The sequence below is a fragment of the Manihot esculenta genome, chromosome 9, assembly GCF_001659605.2.
Source record: "Manihot esculenta cultivar AM560-2 chromosome 9, M.esculenta_v8, whole genome shotgun sequence".
Taxonomy (NCBI): Eukaryota; Viridiplantae; Streptophyta; class Magnoliopsida; order Malpighiales; family Euphorbiaceae; genus Manihot; species Manihot esculenta.
Genome location: NC_035169.2, coordinates 12,620,049 through 12,641,866, shown reverse-complemented (window position 1 = coordinate 12,641,866; position 21,818 = coordinate 12,620,049). Strand labels below are relative to the sequence as shown.

The following is a 21,818-nucleotide window of genomic DNA, read 5'->3' as shown; positions in this document are numbered from 1 at the left end:
TCTCTCTCCAATGCTTTGTCTTGGTCAAAACCTGATATTGCCTTTCCTGCTCATCATAATCCTTGTGAGTGGATTATAGACTCCAAAGCAAATAAACATATGACTGATTCTTCTAAATTATTCTCACCTACACTCCATGTCTGACACAAAATCATGCTCAATAGCTGATGGCTCTTATACAACCATAGCTGCACAGGTTCTATTAATTGTACTCCACATATCACCCTTTCCTCTGTTCTTCATGTACCTAACTTTCCTATTAATCTAATATCTATCAATGCTCTCACCAATTCTCTTAATTGTAAAGTGGAATTCTTTCCCACTTATTGTATCTTTCAAGATCTACGAACAAAGCAAAGGATTGACACTGGTAGGCTACAAGATGTCTTGTATGTTTTGAGCAGTAATCCAGGTAGTGGTGTAGATCAAGTTTTTCTAGTATGAACAAAGATGGCAGTAAGGAAATCATTCAGTGGCATAGAAGGTTACAACATCCATCCTTTTTCGTTTTAGAGAGATTATATCCCAAATTGTTTCGGCAAACTAAGTTTGACTCCTTATGTTATGTTGCGATGCATGTGAATTTGCCAAACACATAAGGAACTCTTACCCTTTGAGTAATAATAAAAGCAATTTTCCTTATATGACTATTCACTCTGATGTATGAGGTCCCACACAACATGCTTCTCTATCTGGTTATAGATGGTTTGTTACCTTTATTGTCTGTTGTACCAGACTAACTTAGATCTATTTGATGAAAACAAAAAATGAAGTATTTTCTTGCTTCAAATCTTCTCACAAGATGATTTGTACACAGTTTAATGCTCAAAATTGAGAACAGACAATGGGACAGAATACATGGAGAAAGGGTTCTAGAATTATCTTGAGTCTAATGGAATAATCCACCAAACTAGTTGTGTTTACACTAGTGCACATAACGGGGTTGCGCAGAAGAAAAATAGGCACTTATTAAAAGTCGCTAGATCTCTCATGTTCACAATTAATCTGCCAAAACCATACTAGGGAGATGTTGTTCTTTCATCTGCCTATCTGATTAATAGGATGCCTCTGAAAGTCTTTGACTATAAGAGTCATTTAGAAGCTCTACAAGGTAAAACCTCCTATATTATTCCTCCAAAGGCATTTGATTGTGTTTGCTTTGTACATGCAGAGAACGTTGGCAAACTGGCACCTAGAGCACTTAAATGTGTGTTTGTTGGATATTCTCCAACTCAGAAGGAATACAAGTGTTATCATCCACCTTCTAAAAAACACTTTGTCAGTATGGATCACTTTCAGTGGATTTGAGTCTTATTTTCCTTCCAATCAAACTCATCTTCAGGAGGAGAATGAGAAACAGCAAGAGGCGATCCTTGGTTCCATACTCTTTGATAATGACCTTTAGAGGAAGGAGACATCTCAAGAAAAGAATAATATTCATGGAAAGGAAGAGAGTCAAGTTCAGGGGAAGGATGATGACAATGGACAACTAGATAGACCGGATTTGAAGAAGTATTAAAGAAGGGAAAAGGCAGATAAAGTCATCGAGCAGTCTATACCAAGCCAAAACTCATCCTCAATTTCTTCCGATGAGTTAGCTATAGCTCAGGGGAAGGATGATGACAATGGACAACTAGATAGACCGGATTTGAAGAAGTATTAAAGAAGGGAAAAGGCAGATAAAGTCATCGAGCAGTCTATACCAAGCCAAAACTCATCCTCAATTTCTTCCGATGAGTTAGCTATAGCTCAAGATGATTTAGACCCATTGCTCATAGAAAAGGATGATTAGAGAGAGGCTCTTGATGATCCATGTTAAATTTGGGCCAGGCCTAACTCACCCCAAAAGCTAGCTCAAGGGGGAGGATTGCCTATGGCTCATATAAGGGGCACATTACCCCTTTCCACAACCGATATGGGATTCAACACACCCCCTCACGCCCAGAATTTTTATTGGTGCGTGGCACATTTATAGGGCACCCAACATCGGATGGGGAGGCTCTGATACCATGTTAAATTTGGGCCAGGCCTAACTCACCCCAAAAGCTAGCTCAAGGGGGAGGATTGCCTATGGCTCATATAAGGCGCACATTACCCCTTTCCACAACCGATATGGGATTCAACAATCCAAAATGGAAATGAGCAATGGCTGAAGAAATAAAAGTTTTGAAAAAAATGAGACTTGGGAACTTTTTATGCCTCCATCAGGGAAGAAACTTGTCGATTGTAAATAAGGTGCTCACGTAAAACACGAGGTTGATGGTTCAATTGAGAGATACAAAGCTAGACTGATGGCTAAAGAATTCACTCCTATGGAATAGACTATCAAGAGACATTTGCCCCCTATTGCAAAGATGAATACAAAATTCTGCTATCTTGTGTAGCCATTCTTGACCGGGACCTATAATAATTTGATGTGAAAAATACATTCCTCCATTGAAACCTGGAAAAAGAGGTGAATATGGAAATTCCTTTAGGACTTGCTGATAAAAAAATACAAGGAAAAGTATGCAGGCTCAAGAACGCTTTGTACGATCTGAAGCAGTCTCCCAAAGCGTGATTTGATAGATTTAACAAAGCCATGATCTCTTTTGGCTACCAGCAAAGTAACGCAGATCATAACCTGTTCATTAAGCACCACAAAGGCAAAGTCACTCTTTTTATAGTTTATGTGGATGATATAGTGATGACATGACAGAGAAAGATAACTCAACTAAAGAAGCTTCTAGCCTAAAAATTTAAGATTAAAGATCTAGAAAAGCTTCAGTATTTCCTTGGGATTGAAGTTGCTATTAGTGTATTTGCCCTAGGCCATTATCTTGAATCTTTTTGTATGTCAATTTATTTATTAATAAAAGAGGTTTTATTATCATTATTATTTGTTTGCATGTTATATAATAATGATTAACATCTCTGGTTACTTATTATTATGATGATAATAATAAAATATGACTAGTATGATTATCGATTGATAATCATGAGATGATTACGTGTATGTTGATATAAATCAATAATCATAGATACTTGTTAGAGAACAAAGTATTGGATGGACCCACATTGAGATCACTACATGGGTTATTGTCATAAGTAAATCTCAAGATAGTTATGTTTTAATCCTTTGACTTGAGACTGTCATAGTTTCCAAGGACTTTTATGTTTTGACATAACCAAACATTGTCTTTAATCGGATAATCATAAAGGTTATGATCAAGCATAATAGAAATTATGTAGAGGATATTAAACAATTAAGTTAGAATTTGTCCCTCTCTTTGAGAGAGATATCTTCTAAGCCCCTCGATAAGTGAAACTGAAAAATGCATGGTCATGCTCAAATAAATTGATAATGTGATCAATATCATTTGGTTTTATCAATCTACTTAGAGATCGAGAAATCATAAGTTTGAACATTATAAGTTTGACATTGACCATGACTTATGTTCAAACTAGATATCGTGTGACAAAGAGATTAATACATGTTCTGTTTATTAGGCTTTATCAGACTATTGATCCTCATATTAATTCGATAGTCATAATGTCTTGCTAGAGGCCGTTTATGATTTATGGGTCTTGTGGGAGTGAGCCTATTGCCAATTAATGTGAGCCTATTGGGTCACGTATAAAAGAACGTCGTTGATGTGCTATGTCATATTAATAGGCTAAGAGCCCGTTAATATAATTAATAATAACAAAGACATTATTATTAATATTAATTATTTGTTATTATAAGACAATAATATTTAAAAAATCTGCAGTTTATCTGTAACTGTTATAAATAAAGGATTTTTCGTTTTCTTTTGAAAATGACTTATCACATATATGAGTATCTACGATATTGTGATAGTTGGTTATGAACACAACTCTTTTACAAAAAGAAGTGTAAGAAAACGAAAAGACTGAAAAACGAATAAAAGATCTTCTTTGAATTGCGGGAGCAAGGTTTTTTTGAGTGATCTTTTTTTGGGTTGCAGATTAGGGAACACATAAGTAATCCATCCTTGAGAGAGCTAGCACTCCAGACAGATACATTCGTGTGGATACCATTGAGGGTATTCGTTTCAGAAGCACACCATCATTCCAGAACAGTCTCTTTTCGTCAAGTCTAAAAGGTTAGTCCCTTGTCCTACCTTTCGAATTAAACGAAGCACTCAGATCCTGAAAGGGGAAACAGATTTTTTTTTCCATTGCGTAATTTTGGATTGCAGTAATCTCTGGGTTTGCTTACAGATGCAAGATCAGAAAAAGGCATCTTTATTTCTCAGAGGAAATATATTTTAGATATGTTGGAAGAAATGGGTATGCTAATATGCAAGACAACAGAATCTTTAATAAAAAGCAATCACAGGCTACAAGCAAGGATTGGTGAGTCAGTTAATATGAGGAGATACCAGAGATTGGTGGGGAGACTAATTTATCTCTCACACTAGACCTGACATTTATATAGCATATGCAGTTAGCTTGTTAAGCAATTTATACATGACCTTCGTGAGTCACACATGCAGGTTGTCCTTTGCATTTTTCACTATCTGAAATCTGCTCCAAGAAGAGGGCTCATGTTCTCCAAACATGATCACCTCCGAATAGAAACTTTTACAAATGCAGATTGGGTTGGATCTCCATATAATAAGAGGTCAACATCTAATTACTATATGGGAGAAAATCTTATCACATGGAGGAGCAAAAAGAAAAGTGTAGTTGTTTGATCAAGTGCTGAAGCTAAATATAGAGCTATGGCTCTAGGCGTTTGTGAGCTTTTGTGGTTACAAAGATTGTTAGAAGACCTGAAATTGACGATACTGTGACAATAAAGATAGTTCAGAACCCAGTACAACATAACAGAACAAAGCATATAGAGATTGACCAATACTTTATTAAAGAAAAACTAACGAGTTGTGTCTTAAGCTTAGCTCATGTTACTTTAAAAAAACAGTTGGCTGATGTGTTCACCAAAGGGCTTAACAACAAAACCTATTATAAATTGATTTGCAAGTTGGGCATGTGTAATATCTATGCACCACCAACTTAAGGGAGAGTGTTGACAAATTTTAGCCTTTAATTATGTAGGGATTTTAGCCTTAATGGTAGAGATTTCATTGTAGAAATAATTTGTAGCCTAAATCTTCCAAGTTAGGTTTATTAATCTTGTATTATTGACTTATTTGCTGATTTCTGATTATATGATTTGATTGATTACTGATTCTAGTCATAAATTAGAATCCTTATTATCTTTATAATTATTTGATTATTTGCTTCCTTTTTAGTTGTAATCCTCTGTATATAAATGGACATGTAAATCCTGGTAAAAATTAAGAGAGAAATACAAGAATACTCTAAAATTCTAAAAAATTCTTCATGTATAAATAGTGATGTATTAGCACTGTAAATATCATCATAAATACAATTCAAAAATTCTCTTTCTAAAATTCTACATATTAAATAATAAAATACTTATTTTAAAAGACTTAACATACTTGGCAATAATTTTTTCGATGATATTTTTAAGATGAACTTCACAAAATATTAAATTATTAAGTCTACATTATAAAATTTAAAAAGTATTTCCTATAAACCTACATGCACAGGTGTGCACACACAAATGCAAAATTACAAACAAAATTAAATCGATCTAAAATTAAAAATTAATTATTAACATTCCAGCACATCAACAAAGATGAGCCAAACTTTACTTTAACTCAGACTTGGTTCATTTATTGAATGAACCTTAAAATGCATTCATGAGATTGGCTCATTAACTGTAACAAAATGGCTGAAGTGAGTTTTAATTGAGCCATGCTTCAAGCAACTCATTAATGACTTGGCTAACATCAACTAAATATATGGGAAAAAAAATTATGTTACAGTCATTAAAAGCCTACATAAGTAAGAAGAGTACTGTATAATGATAATATAATTAGATTCCAAGAATTCCAAGGAATTTGGATTATTTCAGAACAAGCAAGTTACGAGAAGCAATTAATTTTGATCCACAGCATATAGAGGATAAGCAATCATACTTGCTTTGCAGAGTTGCAGCAATTTGATCCATGCTTAACTTGATTGCACATGTAAACATTTTAACACTTGCATTGGCATCCCCACCACATGATACTGACGGATGGAACTCTGTAGCTTCATAAATATCCTGCAGAAAATACGACAGATTAGATTATCTTATACTAAAATGAAAATGTTGTTTTTTCACTCATGCAATGAGACTTTAACAATCAACAATCATGAACATCTACCTTTACAACTTCATCAGAAACAACACCAGAGAATTGACCAGAATCATCCGTTCCACCAGCACCAAGCATGCCTCGGGACAGCCAATTCAACCATCCTCTGGACCTGCCAGAGGTCTGTTCATCATTTTGTGACTTCTCAACAGAAATATTGGCACCATCCACTCCCATATTTGAAGATGAAGAGCTTGACAAAACTTCCTGATGGCAAAGCAAATGCCCAAACCATGTCACCAGAATGTCACTAGTGAAACACGTATGAAGTCACAACTTGTAAGAAGACATAGACTCATAAAAAATTGGGAACCAAATCCAAAAATATCCAAAATGCTTGAACATTAAAAACTCAACCAAACAAGTTTAGTCATAACAATACAGTAAAGTGAATTTTGCAGTATATTTAAACTAAAATATACCTGCAGCTCACGTTCAGCAGCAGACCTATAGCTCAAGATATCATCTAAATCCAATTCTTTCTCCATAAGCTCCAATTCCCGAAGAATATATTCATCAATTGACTAATAATGCCAAAAAAAAAAAAGTCAAAACAGGTCAGCAACTAGCAATTTTCTTTTCCATGAACTTTAACTAAGCTTCAATACTCCTCGTCTTTAAAGGGATTTTACACAGGACAAAAACACAAATAAGACTAAAATTTGCTGCTATGAAAAGGAAAGAAAGAAGTTGCCTGTTCTTGCTGAAGAAAATCTAGTTTAATCTTGTACAAATCGATATACTTCCGACGAGAATCCCTGCAATTAGGGTTTAGGTTTAAGCAATATAAGAATTTGACAGGTTAAAACATTTGCTTTACTGGGCCAAAATGCGAACAACCAAAACAAACTAGATTAGTGAAAAAGAAATAGAACTACATGAGCATACATGTGTACAGAAATTTGTAACCATTTCAATATTTAAGATTCAAAATCTAATCAATGGGAGAACAGGATTGGGGCGAACAAGAAGCTCCAGAAAAGCAAGTCCAAAGACTTGAGATATTTAAAGCATTCTATGTCTGTGTTCTTATCAATTGCTTTACAGGCAGAATGAACAAGAGCTCCTGCTCAAAGCCATCCACTGCTGCTCCCAAAGTATTGAGCCATCTTCTTCGCCAGACATGCTTTTCCAACAGTGAGCATGAATTTTTAAGAAATTTTGGATATCCAACTTCTTCCATCAAGCCCTAATAAAACAACATGAATTCCTTGAGAATATCCCAAGGTGCTAAACCTGTAACAGAGACAGCCCCCAATGCCTGTACTTTCTCGAGTTATTTTGCTTTCTAATAACAGTCAACTTGCAAAATCTAGTTGTTCATGTCAACTCCTGCTAGTTCTATACACCAATGATAAAACAGTGTAATTCTATACACCAATGATAAAACAGTGTAATCCAAAAGACGTCCTACATTATGACGATTGGCTAAAATTGAATAGATCCTTAGCCATCTGACCAAGACATATTGTTTCCCACTTTTCTAAATATTGATACAACACAAGATGCAGTGCTTGGCGAGGTTATCATTCAGAAATCTTTCACTACAGAATCCAACTAAAATGATTTGCTCATGGATTGACATGCATTCAGAAGTAAAATATCCCTCACAAAAGTTGGAAATGTGGCAACTCAAATTAAAATGTCCCAGTGTTAGGAGTCATCAAGAAGGATAGTTTAACCATCGTTGAACCACACATCGGTTTGGAGCCCCTAGTAAGGGTTTTGGGCACTCATCCCCTTGAGCTATCTTTTAGGGTGAGTTAGGTCTGGCTCAAATTTAACATAGTATCAAAGCCTCCCATCCGATGTCCCTTAAAATGGTGACAAAGCCTATGGTTTGAGTCCCAGAGCCACTCTTCTCCCATTTCCACCTCCTTTCATTGTAGTCGAGGGTTGAAGTCCCAAAACTAATTTTCTCCTATACGCTCCTCCTTCATTTTAGCATTGGGTTTGAGTCCCAAAGATATGCTTCTCCCATATTCTCCTCCTCTATTTTAGGCTTTAGCCTAGCATTTGCATCCCAAATCTTTTCCTTTTCCTCTTATATTTTCCTTCTGCATTTTAGCATGGGGTTTGAGTCTGAAAACTACTTTCTCCAAAATTCCTCCTCTTCTACGTGGAATTTAAGTTTGAAAAAGAAGTTCAGAGAAAATAAAAGAAAAAGGAAAAAGATAGATGATGGATAATAACGAAAGCAAAAATCTCATCAAGTGATAGTTCCAGAATTCATGAGATTTTCCTTAGTTTATGGGATATAAATCATATGAGTATGAGAAAATCTCGCAATTGATTAGCAAAATCATTGGCTTAATCAATTGACTTGATTAATACTTGTATACTTGTATCTTCAATTATAACTATGAACTCTTATGTATTATTTAAATGACGCAAGTGAATAAAATCTAATGTTTTGAGGCTTTATGCCCATAGATGTAAGCTCTCCATAGGTGAACTATGTAAATTTTTCTCATGTTATTTTCTCCATATTTTCTATCATTCTGGATTTCTACATCATAAAACATTTAACATGGTATAATATAGATGAAATATAGAGCACACCTAGGGAACAGATAAACACAACTACAGGGTTGTTTAAAAATAGAGTTTCCACTATCATAAATTTCCCAAGGTAATAATTAGTCGTACTCTAACATTAAAGCCTTTCAAAAAATTGTGAACAATATGTCATCAATGTGAAGTCTATAGTGCACCAGAGCTCACAAACCAAAATGGGTTAATTAACAAAGGAAGACTGCAAGCTTATGCAAATGGAAAAATGAACTTACAGTCGCTGCCCAAAGTATCTCCATGAGGTTTTCTTCAACTTCCTACGAACATCTGACAGGACAGATTCTTGTGCATAGTGCCACCATCGTAATTGCCAACCATTATGCTTTCTAGCTAAGGAATGGCCCCATGGACGGTAACGTCCATACCTGCATCAGGAAGTAACAAATCGAATTACGAATCCCTTTGAGCTTTAGATACCACCAACATAGACAGTACAATTTCAAATAAAATAAATCATCTTTGACCTAGATAAAAAGAATTAAATGTAGGCAATCAATCAGTCTATTTGACTAAACAATTTAATAACACATTAATCACAAAGACGATGCTCAAAAATTGAATGAGCACTTTTGTTTATGTCTTTAGGACAAGGGAGATTTCTGAAGTTATGAGAATTGTAGTGGTATTGAACTCATGGAGCCAAGTTTGTGCCAAATCACAGTTCTATTGGATGATTATATAATTTGGTCCCTGACCTTTACATAAAAAATTCTGACATTTTTGTTAACTTTTGATACTTGACCTTTATAAAAGTGCAATAGTTTAACCCCTACGCTCGAATGTGACTTGCACGCATTATAAATTTTCAACGGGTTAAACAGTACATTTTATAAAGTTTAAGCGATTAATAGTTATATTTTATAAAGTTCAAGGGTTAGTTACAATTTTATAAAGGTCAGATGTCAACAACGAAAGTCCATCTTTCACATAAGTGGATTACTAAACGAATTATTTGAGATATAAGAGAAGTTCTCATGCTTTTTCACTGATCTAAAAACCGATTATGTATAAGTTCTAAAAGATGTTTTATAGTGGATTACAAAGGTAATTCCATTATAGTTGCCCACAACAAAGATCAACTGTAAGGTGTTATAGATGAAATCAAGGAAAACGAATTTAGGAATTATTTTGACCTGATTTTTCTTCTTAACATTAAGAAGTTTATCTTTCAATTACTTTGGAAATTTAATTAGATAGTAGTATTTTGATTATTTATGAAGTCTATTGTCTAGAATTTCTTAGCGTTGGTTAAAAAAAGTCATTATTTTAGCCTTCGTAAGAGAGACTAAATAATATGAATATTTAAAATTATAAGCACCAAGTAATATGCATAATTAAAACTATAGGGACTAACCAGTACAAAATATAGGGACATTTAATAGAACTTATAGTAATTCTCCCTGAAAAATATGGAGACATGCATCTGAATTTTGACATAGGTGTTTGGATATATTATGATATATAAAATAAAAGTGAATATAAAATATAAAATTATATATTTAGAACATCAAATACAATAAAATACAAAATACAACCAAATAAATATTTTCTATATAAGAAAAAAAACCATGTCTTTTCATCCATGCACTCCATGTCAAGAGTAAAGAGTTTCTATTGACTATGATATTCATCTTTAGAGATCTCTATAACTCAAGTGTCCGACTGCATGAATAACGGTCAAACGCATATTCCAAATCATGTCCCATGCAGTGCCATGTCGACACAAGTATGGCATGGCAAAATGAAGGTTTGGCATATCAAAGCATATAACCCATGAATGTTGTTAAATTAGGAGAGAAGGTCTAAACGCTACAAACTAATCCATTTTTAATATGGGTTATACAAGTGATTAAGTTACTTTATACATCAAAAGGCTAGTCAATTCAATGTTGCAACCCAATCACCCATAAATTTGGGCTCAATCTATAATCTTATGGGTGGCTAAAACCCATAAATCAATAGTAGTCTTGATACCATGTTAAATTTAGAAAAAGTGTTGAGCTCCATAGATTAAAATTCATTTTTAATATGGGCTTATATAAGTGATCAAGTTGCTTTACACTTTGAAATGACAAGTCAATTTATTGTTGCAACCTAATCCCTTACATTTTACTCTTCCATTTCATAAACTTCCAATATGGGATTCCTAGCACTCCCTTCGAGTGTAACCATCACATGGTCATCACTTGACAATTAGTATTAACTCAATATGGGCTCAACTGTACAACCTAAGGTAGTTAAAACTCACAACTCAATCAAGGCTTTGCCACCAAGTTAAATTTAAAGAAAGTATTGAGCATTATAAATTAATTTTTAACATGGGCTTATATAAATTATTAGGTTGCTTTAAACATTAAAATGACCGGCTAATTTAATGTTACAACCTAATCATTTATGTTTGGTCCTTTCCTTTCATAGATTTCTAAGGTGGGATGCCAACAAGTGCATTTGTAAGTTAAAAGTATCACCTAATATGGACGAAGTGAGAGATGGGGAATTGAGGTGGTCATATCCCTCGCAGCCTGACGGAATCATTGGCATGGCAGATTGGGCACTTACAAGAGGCAAGGGTGAAAAAGATGAGGTAAATTAAAGACAACATGGTTGAATTGGTCAGGAAGTATTTATCGTATTATATATGTTAGAATTTATGAGATTCTCCTTAAATTAAGGAGAAGATTACTCCTTAATTTATGAGTTAATTGTTTCTTAATCCAAGGATAAGTCTTCCTTAATTTAAGGATTTAAATCTTGGTAGTTTTTCATTATAAATATGTGGTATGTATTATGTTAAAAGACAGAAATTGAGTAAAGACGTAGCCCTTTATGGTTTTGCCTTCCTCTAGCTTTTCTCCTTTATTTTTTCTTCCAAAAACTTAACATGGCATCAAAGCCATCTAAATTTATGGGTCTCTTTCTTATGCTTCACTTATTCATAGTTTCGTAGTTGAGTTTGAACTTTGAAGTCCCAGCTTACTGTCCCTTTCTTCTGGCAACAGTTTCTTAGGAATTCTTTACGTATTTTGTGTTTCAGCTATTATGTTTTGGTGTTTCAAACGAAAGAATTTCTTAAAGTCCTACTCTGTTTCTTTTTCTTCCAAAAGCTATAGCTTTGAGTCTTAAAAGCCATCCTCCTTAGGGATTTGAGTCCCTAAACTCGCATTTCCTCCCTAAATTTCAATTCTAATGTTCTTTTGCCCCAGCTTTCAGCCAGGAGAAGGGAGCCTAGCCAAGTTTCCTGCTGCCTCTAGAAGGTGTTGGTAAACCTGCTTCACTGCTGGACCCCTTGCGTGCTCTAAGGATAATTTTGGGTCACTTTTGTACTGTGCTTTACTGTTTGTGTTACTGCTGGGTTGATGTTTGGACTGAACAAGAAATCCCATCAAGGGGAATTGTTAAAATTGATGAGACTATCTGTAAATTAAGGAAAAGATTACTTCTTAATTTAGGAATTATTGTTTCTTAATTCAAGGATATGTCTTCCTTAATTTAAGAATTTAAAGCTTGGTAGTTTTTCATTATAAATAAGCAATATGCATTATGTATAAAGATAGAGTAGAAAGATAGAAATTAAGTAAAGATGCAGCCATTTATGGTTTTTCCTTCTGCTCTCTTTTCTCCTATATTTTTTTCTTCTAAAAAAATTACTTGACAATATCTAATCAAAATGTTGTTGCCGCCGAAAAGATTGGAAATCAACCAAGTAGAGCTGAGCAGAATTTTTTGAGATTGAAATAGCTACAATCTATTAAAAGTTAGCTTAAGAAAATGCAACATAGATCTCTCAAATGACAAATTGACAATGAGACTCGTGTCAAACAAAAATAAAAATACAAAGTTCCAAAGCAAGTGAACTCAGCAGAGTATTAGATCTAGATGATACAAATTACAAAAGTAAACAAGATAAAAAGAATTTTTTTGAAGAAAAAACTAAAAAAGACAAATAGTAAACCATTACAAATGGACTAAATCACACAAAACAAAAACCTAAAAACGGTGAGGAAATGCCATACTTACATTTCCCTTAATCGGCTAATGGTTATGTAATCAGACAGAATCAGTATTTGTTGCAACTGAACCTCATTTAACTTAAAGACCTATAAAAAATTTAAGAATAAGCCAAAAAAAGGAAGTGAAATAAATCAGAGAGGTCCTCAAATAATTGAACCAACCAGGCCAGTTATCTCTGCTTTGATAGAATATTGTGCCAAATCACTATCAAGCCTTCCTGCTCTGTTAACCTACATGAAAAAGCCAAAATGTGCATCCTTGAACTCATTATCACTCTCCAAGATAGAACTCATTGTTTTGTGATAACTAACATGCAAAAATTTTCATTACAAAATAAAAGGAGTAAGGAAAAAAATTGAGGCAGAGAGGAAAAGGATGTTTAGAGTTTAACTGCATATAAAAAACAGAAAGTCGGCTCATCATATAGGAAAGTCAGCTCAAAAAGACCAAACATTGGCATTAAAAGGAGCATGCAGATCCCCAAAAAACATAACTTCTCTGGTAGGCGAATGCATTTAATATTTCAATCTCATTCCAAAAGGAAGAGTTTGATTCTCTGAGGAATAAAATAAAGAGATAAAATTGATTCTCTTTAAATTTCCAGAAGATTGCAGAGGCATGTGCCTTATTAAGGTCACCTGCCTCTCAATGATCAAGGAACTAGGGGCTATACTCCCTTTGCTCCTTGGACCTCAAATGTGCCCTTTGCCAATTATGACAACTACGGTGAGATATAAAACAAATTTATTACTCATAATAAACTTCTCATACCACAAGTGATGCTGTTACATCAAATGGCTGCAATAAATGGTCAAATGTACCGCCTTCAGATCTTTCATATCTGGAATCAGCAGTGTCATCCACACTTTCTGAGTCTACAGCTTCTTCGCATGCGGTACAATAAATTTCCAGACCTTCTAGATCTGCTGTTTTGTTTACTTGGCCCCTTACCACCTTACCAGCTGATGATCTGCCGGAACAGAAACCATAATGCTCAAACAATGAAAATGTATTAGAAAGAAGGCTGTTTTCTTTTTTTGGGTGGTGGGGGGGGAGGAAAGATACACAGATCAAGACAAAAGTGAAAACAGCAGGCAAGTATGCCCTTATGCCAGCTGCAAAGTCTCAGATATAAACCCAAAATGCAAGCACCTGTTTCTGTAACAGCACAGTAACTTGAGTATGGTTTGACATTCTTAGGCCCTTGCAACAGTGGACCAAGCTAAAGTCACACCAACAGTGAAGCAATAGACAAGGATGCATAGTGCATTTACTAAATGTGAGAAATAGTATGTTCTGTAGTTACAAGATTATTACTATATACTAAAGCAGGGAACAATTTCACTGCTCCTAAGGACAGTAAAAAGACCCTTTTGCCATCCCATTTTAAGCTGATTTTTATATTTTGTATTTTTGTATTTTAATTGGAAAAGCTATTGTATGCAAACCTATACATCAGTGCAAATCAAAATGAGTAACTCCACTCCATGTCAACATCCTATAATGAATTAGGATGAAATTTGTGAATAAATAAATCAATTTATTATCAAAAATTGATAATAATGTGCCTATTCATAATAATGAATAACATTTTATAAATATTATTAATTTTTCTTACCTTAAATATTATTTATTTATTTATGAATATCTTCTTCTTTCCTTTTCAATTTATTAATTAATCTTTTTAAGTAAAAATGTTAGCAATAGCAATTAAGAAATACCACAAGATCGGATTGTAATAGCTTTCAATGTGTTCTATAATCATAGAAAAATTAAAAAATTTAATTTTAATAATTTTTACATTAAATTAAAATTCTATTTATATGAACTTAAATCTAAACCGAAAATTATAAAATAAAATATTAAATTTCACACATATATATATAAATGATTGAGAAATATTATACTGCGACAAAGCGCGAGTAATCATGCTTGTCAACTACTATTCTATGTAATCTATAATTATAAGGAACGGGTGAAAAATAGATTAACAAAAGGAACCTTTCCCAATATAAAACTTGGGAATTATACAGAACTCTTTGAAAAAGTTGCATGACAATATAAAATAGTATTTTCTTTTTATATAAGAAATGAACCTTTTTTTAGGAAGAAAGAATTGATATCATTCTATCCTAAACAAAAGGCAGGCACAAGCAACAAGAAAGACAAAAAATAAAAATGGCTATGCCCTCCAATAACTTTTGCTAACTACTATCTCCAAGATAATCTTGCTAACTTGGAAGAGTGGTCAGCTAAAGGGTGGTGCTTTTGCATCCATCCAACAACAATCTAGAAGAGCAAGAGAAGGGAAAGGACTTGTTCGTGCATGGTACTATTTGTTGGAACAAGAATTTTTTCCACTACATCATGCGGAAATTTTATATCATGAATAAGTAAATAGAAATTCTAAATTGAAGTAGAGTGTTTCTTCAACTAATACACAATTACATCCTAACCTAATAGATAATTGCAAGGACATCCAATCCAAACATCTATTAGTGGAAAGGGAAAATTGCAAAGAGCAACTTGATGTCGAATCCAAAATTCAATTTGAGGATGGGGAGACTAATGCCCAAAAAAGAAACTAGAAATTTTGATTTGTTTCCCTTCGCTATGGCGAATGATGATAAGTTCAAAGAGTGTTTAGGGAAAGAAGAAACTCAATCTATGGAGATGATGGGAATTCAAGATTATCTAACTCTATGATTTCTATTGTTTCCATTAATTCTATTTGTTTAGGTGCTCCTAAGAAGGCAAAGGAAGGTGTTGAGCTCTTCAAGTCCATCTTACTCAATTTCCATGGACTATCTCATCAAAGAACGCATTGCAGTTTGCTTTTCCAACTATAATGCTCATTCTCTTTCACTTTATAATAAGATGGATGATTTATTCCAAGTGGGAAGATGACATGGGAATTGTCTTGTACAATATTTTAGGTCATGGGAAGCAATCTTAAATCAAGACAAGCGTTTGTTTGAATTGGGAGAGTATGATACAGAGCATTTTAGAACTAAAACAAGGGGAACAACTCAAGGAAGGCAGGAGCAGTAGAAGTGCACAAAACAGCAGCTGGAAAGGACTTCAATATGCCCCAGGGCTTGCCTAACACTCCATAACAGCCCACGGCAGGAAGACCCTATCAAGTCCTATGTCCAACACATCCTAGGGCGTCCTAGTGCCCTAGAGCATGTGCCACCGTGCCCATCGGGTCAACTATGGTAGTTGGGTTTAACAGCCCCAAAACACGTTATTATATCTCCAAGTGGGTCCCAGACAATCCAAAAATAGTCCAACCTATTCTAGAAGAGTTCTACCTGTAATAGGAGAGTTTTTAGCCTCCAAATCAGATTGTTTTATGCTTTCTTATTCAATTAGGATTAGTTATTTAAGTTTCCTGTTTTAATTAGCATTTAGTTTTCCTATTTAGTTTAGATCCTTATATTTCTATTTTAGTTTATGTAAAGTTCTTAAACAGTAGTTCTATATTCCCAGTAAGACTAGGAGATTAAAACCCTATATAAATAGACCTTAAACCTATATAACTTCGGTTTTAGACTTTCAATATTTCATTGAATAAAAACCAGCAAAGAGATTCTCTCAATTTTCACTCTTATGTATGTATGTTGTGAGTTATTTTCGTGAGCTTCACACTGCGTCATTAAGTGCAAAACCTTTAAACTCAATTACCTGCTCTGTCAAAGAGAACCTCATTGCAACTGGTAATTATTGAAAAAACAAAAAAGGAAAATAAAAATTGAAAAAAGAAAAAGAACTACATGTTCATTAAGGAGTAACATTAAGAAAATTACCCAACCAAATTTTGCTTTATCGCTAAGCTGGAAAATTTCAAACCAATGAGAACCTGAGACTGCAAAGTGCAAACATATGCAGGTAAAAAATTAATTAAAATACAGTTCAAGTGGATAATAATCAAAATACAAAATCATACAATATATGTAAACTAACCACTCTGACATCAAGCTTAAAAAAATAATGGCATCAATCTTTGATGATGTGACTTGTTGCAAGTAAATGAATAAAGCCAGGTTTGTCTCAGAAGTAATAGAATAAAGGTTGAAAAAGGCTATTGAAATGTATTGTAGCCTATGCATCCATAATAGATCAACAACCAGGCCGAAAATTTAAAAGATAAAATGATTGGCTTTGTCACTTTGTTAATCTAATAAAATTAAGTCTGAAGAGAGATTTCAAGTTTTGTGATTGCTACATGCAATGAAGGCAATGAGATCAATTCCAAAGATTCAGCACAATGCATCAAAAGTTTTGACACCAGATCATTTAAAAACTTGATGGTGAGTGTTCTCCAACAATGGAATGGAGGAAAATTCAGCCAATTATCATTTGATGCAACAGTTACATTATTAGAAGTATTAAAGTACATAAATTGGCATCACGATAATGCACAAGTTCAGGAACGAAAACATTTGTCAGAAAATACATACAGCACACATTGAGGATAAAATGAGAGCCAATTAAGATCATTTGGTCATGTCCACTGCAGAGCATCAAATGCCCTAATTTTGATAAGTGAGAAAGAAAAGAAGAAGATCTAAATGACATAGATGGGAGTAGTACCAAAATATTTATAATTTTTTAAATTGTTGCAGAATTGCTTTCAAATAGAGCTGAATGGCAAAAAAAAAAAATCCATGTAGCTGACCCAACTAATTTGTGATTATTATGTCTAGCAAATGCACTTGGCAAGCGTTATACTCGAGCAAACCTTGGATCCAAGAGATGCCATGAGACATAATTTGTGTTAATTTTGAGCATGGCAGGACTCACTGAAGACATATATTTCTCCATTCATCTTAGCTTATTTGGATTTTGTCATCAACTTTGATAGCATAGAGAGAAATAAATTTCTTAGTCCCTCTTCTATTATTTAGGCTTCAAAAGTAAATAAATCCCTTCTACCCTTCACGCATATTTTACCACAAGGTAGCAAAACAATGAGAAGTCAATGTTATTAGAAAAGCAAAAATACCCTTCACATGGCTACCTTTATATGTTCATTATGCTTTTTTGAACAATAATACAGATCATCCAGTATGTTTCATTTATTATATGTTACTTTTTTTACAAATTATGAAAACCAAATTACCCTGCCATGTTGGGATTGTGGTTCAAATTGCAAGTTCCAAGAGCTCAAATTTTATAAAAACTTGAGAGTTTAAATTGAGTTAATGGAGTTTTTCAAATAACAAAGCTAACATGATTTTGCAATAAAACTGAATGATTCTAATATACTATTTTACTTGCTCAAGAATTTATAAATTGCAGAATCAACTTTCTATGCTTGCTCTTGCACACTTGCATTTACTTGTCGTCCAGTCTTCTAGTTTCAAGTTTGAGCTAATAAATACGGTCACAAGGAACCCCATGTCATTTAGTTTTAGGTTAAGATTTTTTTAGATTTTATTCTCTCTCCACTTTGGTGGATTCTTAGGAATGTGAGAGAAGCTGTAATGCTGTATTCTTGAAGTGGCCTACAAGATGGTTACTCAGCTGTTCTACAGGATTGCCCATATGGTGCTTGTAGCCTCACCATTATTGAATTCTACTTATAAGTTCATGGCTCTATCGATTTACCTAAAATCCATCATGCACCTTGTTCTTTCTATAACCATTAGTTCCAAAATGTTATTTGTATCACAATTCAGCTTATTTAAGCATCAAGTTCCATTACAAGACATCTATTGGATATATATGTACCAGTTTCATCAAGCCTAATGCCTAGGAATTATAGGTATGAAGCTAAGATTATTTTTCTTCACACTCTCTTTGATTCCTACTCTTTCCACCACCTTTTTGCAGCATGCCCAGGGGGTGGTGGAGGGGAATAAGTGTTTGGGGAATGTCAAGGGATTTGCAACAATCTCTAAATCTGTTAATTGTCCTTATTAGTATCTGTCACCCCAAAAAACATAATCAATGTATAAGTAATAAGTAGACAATTGCCTTCCTATTATTTGAGGTTCATTAAATTGAAAATGGAAATCCCGAAGAACGAATTAACCCATCCAAAGTATAAATATGGAAATTACTATAAACCAATAAATAATAAGATAATAAAGGTGAAATCTGAGAAAAGCTACTGTAGAATTCAGTACTCCATGTTTAAGCCATGAACATGCTTATGAGAAGATTTGTCTAGCAAATGTTTAAACCACGAAACACTTAATTAAATAGCAAATGGACAGAACAAACTCGGCATAAATAAATGTTCAAAATATGGAAGCAGGTGTGTAAGTAGCAAATTTAAGATATAAACAACATAAGAAGTGGCTATATGAAATCAACAACATAAGCTGCAGGTAAGAAACAATATGTACAGTGTGCCGGTAAGATTACCAAGTCAAGTCGAATTTCACTGTACTGGATGTGGAAATTTCTAATTGACAACTGTATACCGTCAAGAACCTGGAAGTAAAACATGGACCACAGTTGACTTATAAGAACGACCATAATTACAAGTGCATCTTGAAAGAAATGGTATGAATTTTGGAGAAACAAAAAATTCAAACAGAATCTGCAACTAATTCTGCAAACATAAGTAACATGAACATTAAAGAAAATACAGTGACAGTAATAATGTCACCTTTTCAGTTATGTATGAGATAAACGACTTCCCAGTTTGATTATCTGCAAGGAATATAAAAAAGAAAGTATTGGCAGGGGCAACTGCTTCCCAAATCAAACAAAAAAGACCACCTCAATCGTATTATTGGTATTATTAACTATAGAACTCCAGTAAAATATGAAACAATTGAACATTTATTAAATACAGAAGAGAGTTGAAAAAAAAGTGCAATCAGAATGAGATGTAAAGCTAGATCGATGATCTTTCACTCCTTCTCTCAACTTTTAAATGGTTAGATCGTTCACCGATCTCAGGAGAATTTGTGCAATGGAGATATTTTCCACTCATACAAGTGACAATTACATGATTGATTAAAATGAAAAGCACCTATTTTCAACTAGCATACCACATACTCGTCTTGACAGTTTTGCAAGCTCTGCTGCAGCAAGCTTAGCCTTTTTGCCAGCAAATTCTCTTCTTTCAACAGCCTCCACACTCCACTACCACAACAAACACAGGAAGCAATTTGTAGTGAAAATGCACATAATTACGAGACCATGATAAGTTTTCTTTCTTTTTCACTTTCTTTCAGAAATGAGGCTTCTAATTCTCATTGAAAATATATCTGAAATTGGTTAGCACCTCATGGTCATCCCGCTGGGAAGCACATATGAAAACATCTTCTAAAGCAATAATAATGGGGTGATCCCAACCGAGCTTTTTCCACGAAATTTTGATGCTTAGCTTCCCTACCCTACCTATTAAAAGAAAAAGCAAATTCAGGGGTTTCTAAAGAGAAGAAATAAGGATTTCCGCATATTGAATAAAACAAACTCATACGTTATATACCTCGCTTTATAGCAAATGGCAACTGAAGATAATCAAAGGCTTCAGGAATGAGTTCTACATTCTCCAAGAGTACTTCTTCTACAAAAACCAGATTTTTGAAACCAACAGGAATAAACGAGTTAGTTAACTACAACAGAGACCATCTAAGAGATAAGAACACCTAATTTACACATAACATATAACTACAGGCAGATTACATGCCCAGATGTGAGTTTGGACTGTCTTTAGAATAGAGGCAAGAAAAACATATTACCATTCCAGAGACTGAGCTTGAGGTGGTCTTTTTGGATATTTTTCACATAACGACCGAGATAACCCACTAGCACCCGATGAAGCAGTCCTTCAAACATTCTATCTCCTTCCTTTTTTCCCAGTCTTTTTATAGAATATTAATTAAAAACCTTCAATCACGGCGGCGACGTTGAATGAACCATGGCGACGTCGAGGTGAGAACTGGAACAAGGCGATAGCGCTTCAGGCATGGTTCCGACTTCCAAGGAGAAGCGATTCTGAAATCGGAAGGCAAGAAGAATATAAACTTTGTTAGTTGAGTTAATTTTATATTTAAATTTTTCTATCTATAATATTATAATTTTAATATTTTAATATATATATATATATTAGAATAATTATAATAAAAAAAAGCATTGAAGTATTTTTTATAATATTTTAATATGAATATTTAATTAAATAAATATATATTTTTTAAAATATAGACTATAAATCCTGAACTTGAAATCATAAACCCTAAATTTAAACCCAAACATGAAACTTTAACCATAAATTCTAAACTTTAAATTTTGAAATTCGAAACTTGAAATTTCAAACCCTCAATCTTGAATATAAACTTTGTTAGTTGAGTTAATTTTATATTTAAATTTTTTTATCTATAATATTATAATTTTAATATTTTAATATATATATATATTAGAATAATTATAATAAAAAAAGCATTGAAGTATTTTTTATAATATTTTAATATGAATATTTAATTAAATAAATATATATTTTTTAAAATATAAACTATAAAATCCTGAACCTGAAATCATAAACCCTAAATTTAAACCCAAACATGAAACTTTAACCATAAATTCTAAACTTTAAATTTTGAAATTTGAAACTTGAAATTTCAAACCCTCAATCTTGAATATAAACTTTGTTAGTTGAGTTAATTTTATATTTAAATTTTTCTATCTATAATATTATAATTTAATATTTTAATATATATATATATTAGAATAATTATAATAAAAAAAAGCATTGAAGTATTTTTTATAATATTTAATATGAATATTTAATTAAATAAATATATATTTTTTAAAATATAGACTATAAATCCTGAACTTGAAATCATAAACCCTAAATTTAAACCCAAACATGAAACTTTAACCATAAATTCTAAACTTTAAATTTTGAAATTCGAAACTTGAAATTTCAAACCCTCAATCTTGAATATAAACTTTGTATTTTTAGAGATTTAACTATTCATTATTTTTATTAATGTCTATAATGAATGAACTATAATTTTGAACGAACTAAATATAGAA

General features: G+C 33.2%; 1 protein-coding gene across 4 annotated transcripts in view; it reads right to left on the bottom strand.

Annotated features, from left to right (window-relative positions):
- The window catches only part of LOC110622509, a 68,323-nt gene extending 47,537 nt beyond the window's left edge, over window positions 1-20,786 (bottom strand). For all 4 annotated transcript variants that reach the window (XR_002489116.2, XM_021767026.2, XM_021767029.2 and 1 more), the window contains exons 1-15: window positions 20,525-20,786; window positions 20,272-20,349; window positions 20,065-20,180; window positions 19,829-19,922; window positions 19,441-19,484; window positions 19,194-19,262; window positions 16,628-16,686; window positions 13,590-13,788; window positions 12,980-13,048; window positions 12,825-12,904; window positions 9,023-9,172; window positions 6,928-6,991; window positions 6,656-6,757; window positions 6,243-6,440; window positions 6,012-6,139 (exon numbers count right to left, since the gene is read on the bottom strand). Coding sequence is in view for 3 of the 4 variants with exons in the window: in XM_021767026.2 (XP_021622718.1) it covers window positions 6,012-6,139; window positions 6,243-6,440; window positions 6,656-6,757; window positions 6,928-6,991; window positions 9,023-9,172; window positions 12,825-12,904; window positions 12,980-13,048; window positions 13,590-13,788; window positions 16,628-16,686; window positions 19,194-19,262; window positions 19,441-19,484; window positions 19,829-19,922; window positions 20,065-20,180; window positions 20,272-20,349; window positions 20,525-20,621 (1,547 nt within the window). In the remaining variant the exon portion in view is untranslated. The remainder of the gene's footprint in view (window positions 1-6,011; window positions 6,140-6,242; window positions 6,441-6,655; window positions 6,758-6,927; window positions 6,992-9,022; window positions 9,173-12,824; window positions 12,905-12,979; window positions 13,049-13,589; window positions 13,789-16,627; window positions 16,687-19,193; window positions 19,263-19,440; window positions 19,485-19,828; window positions 19,923-20,064; window positions 20,181-20,271; window positions 20,350-20,524) is intronic.
- Between the last annotated feature and the right edge of the window lie 1,032 nt (window positions 20,787-21,818).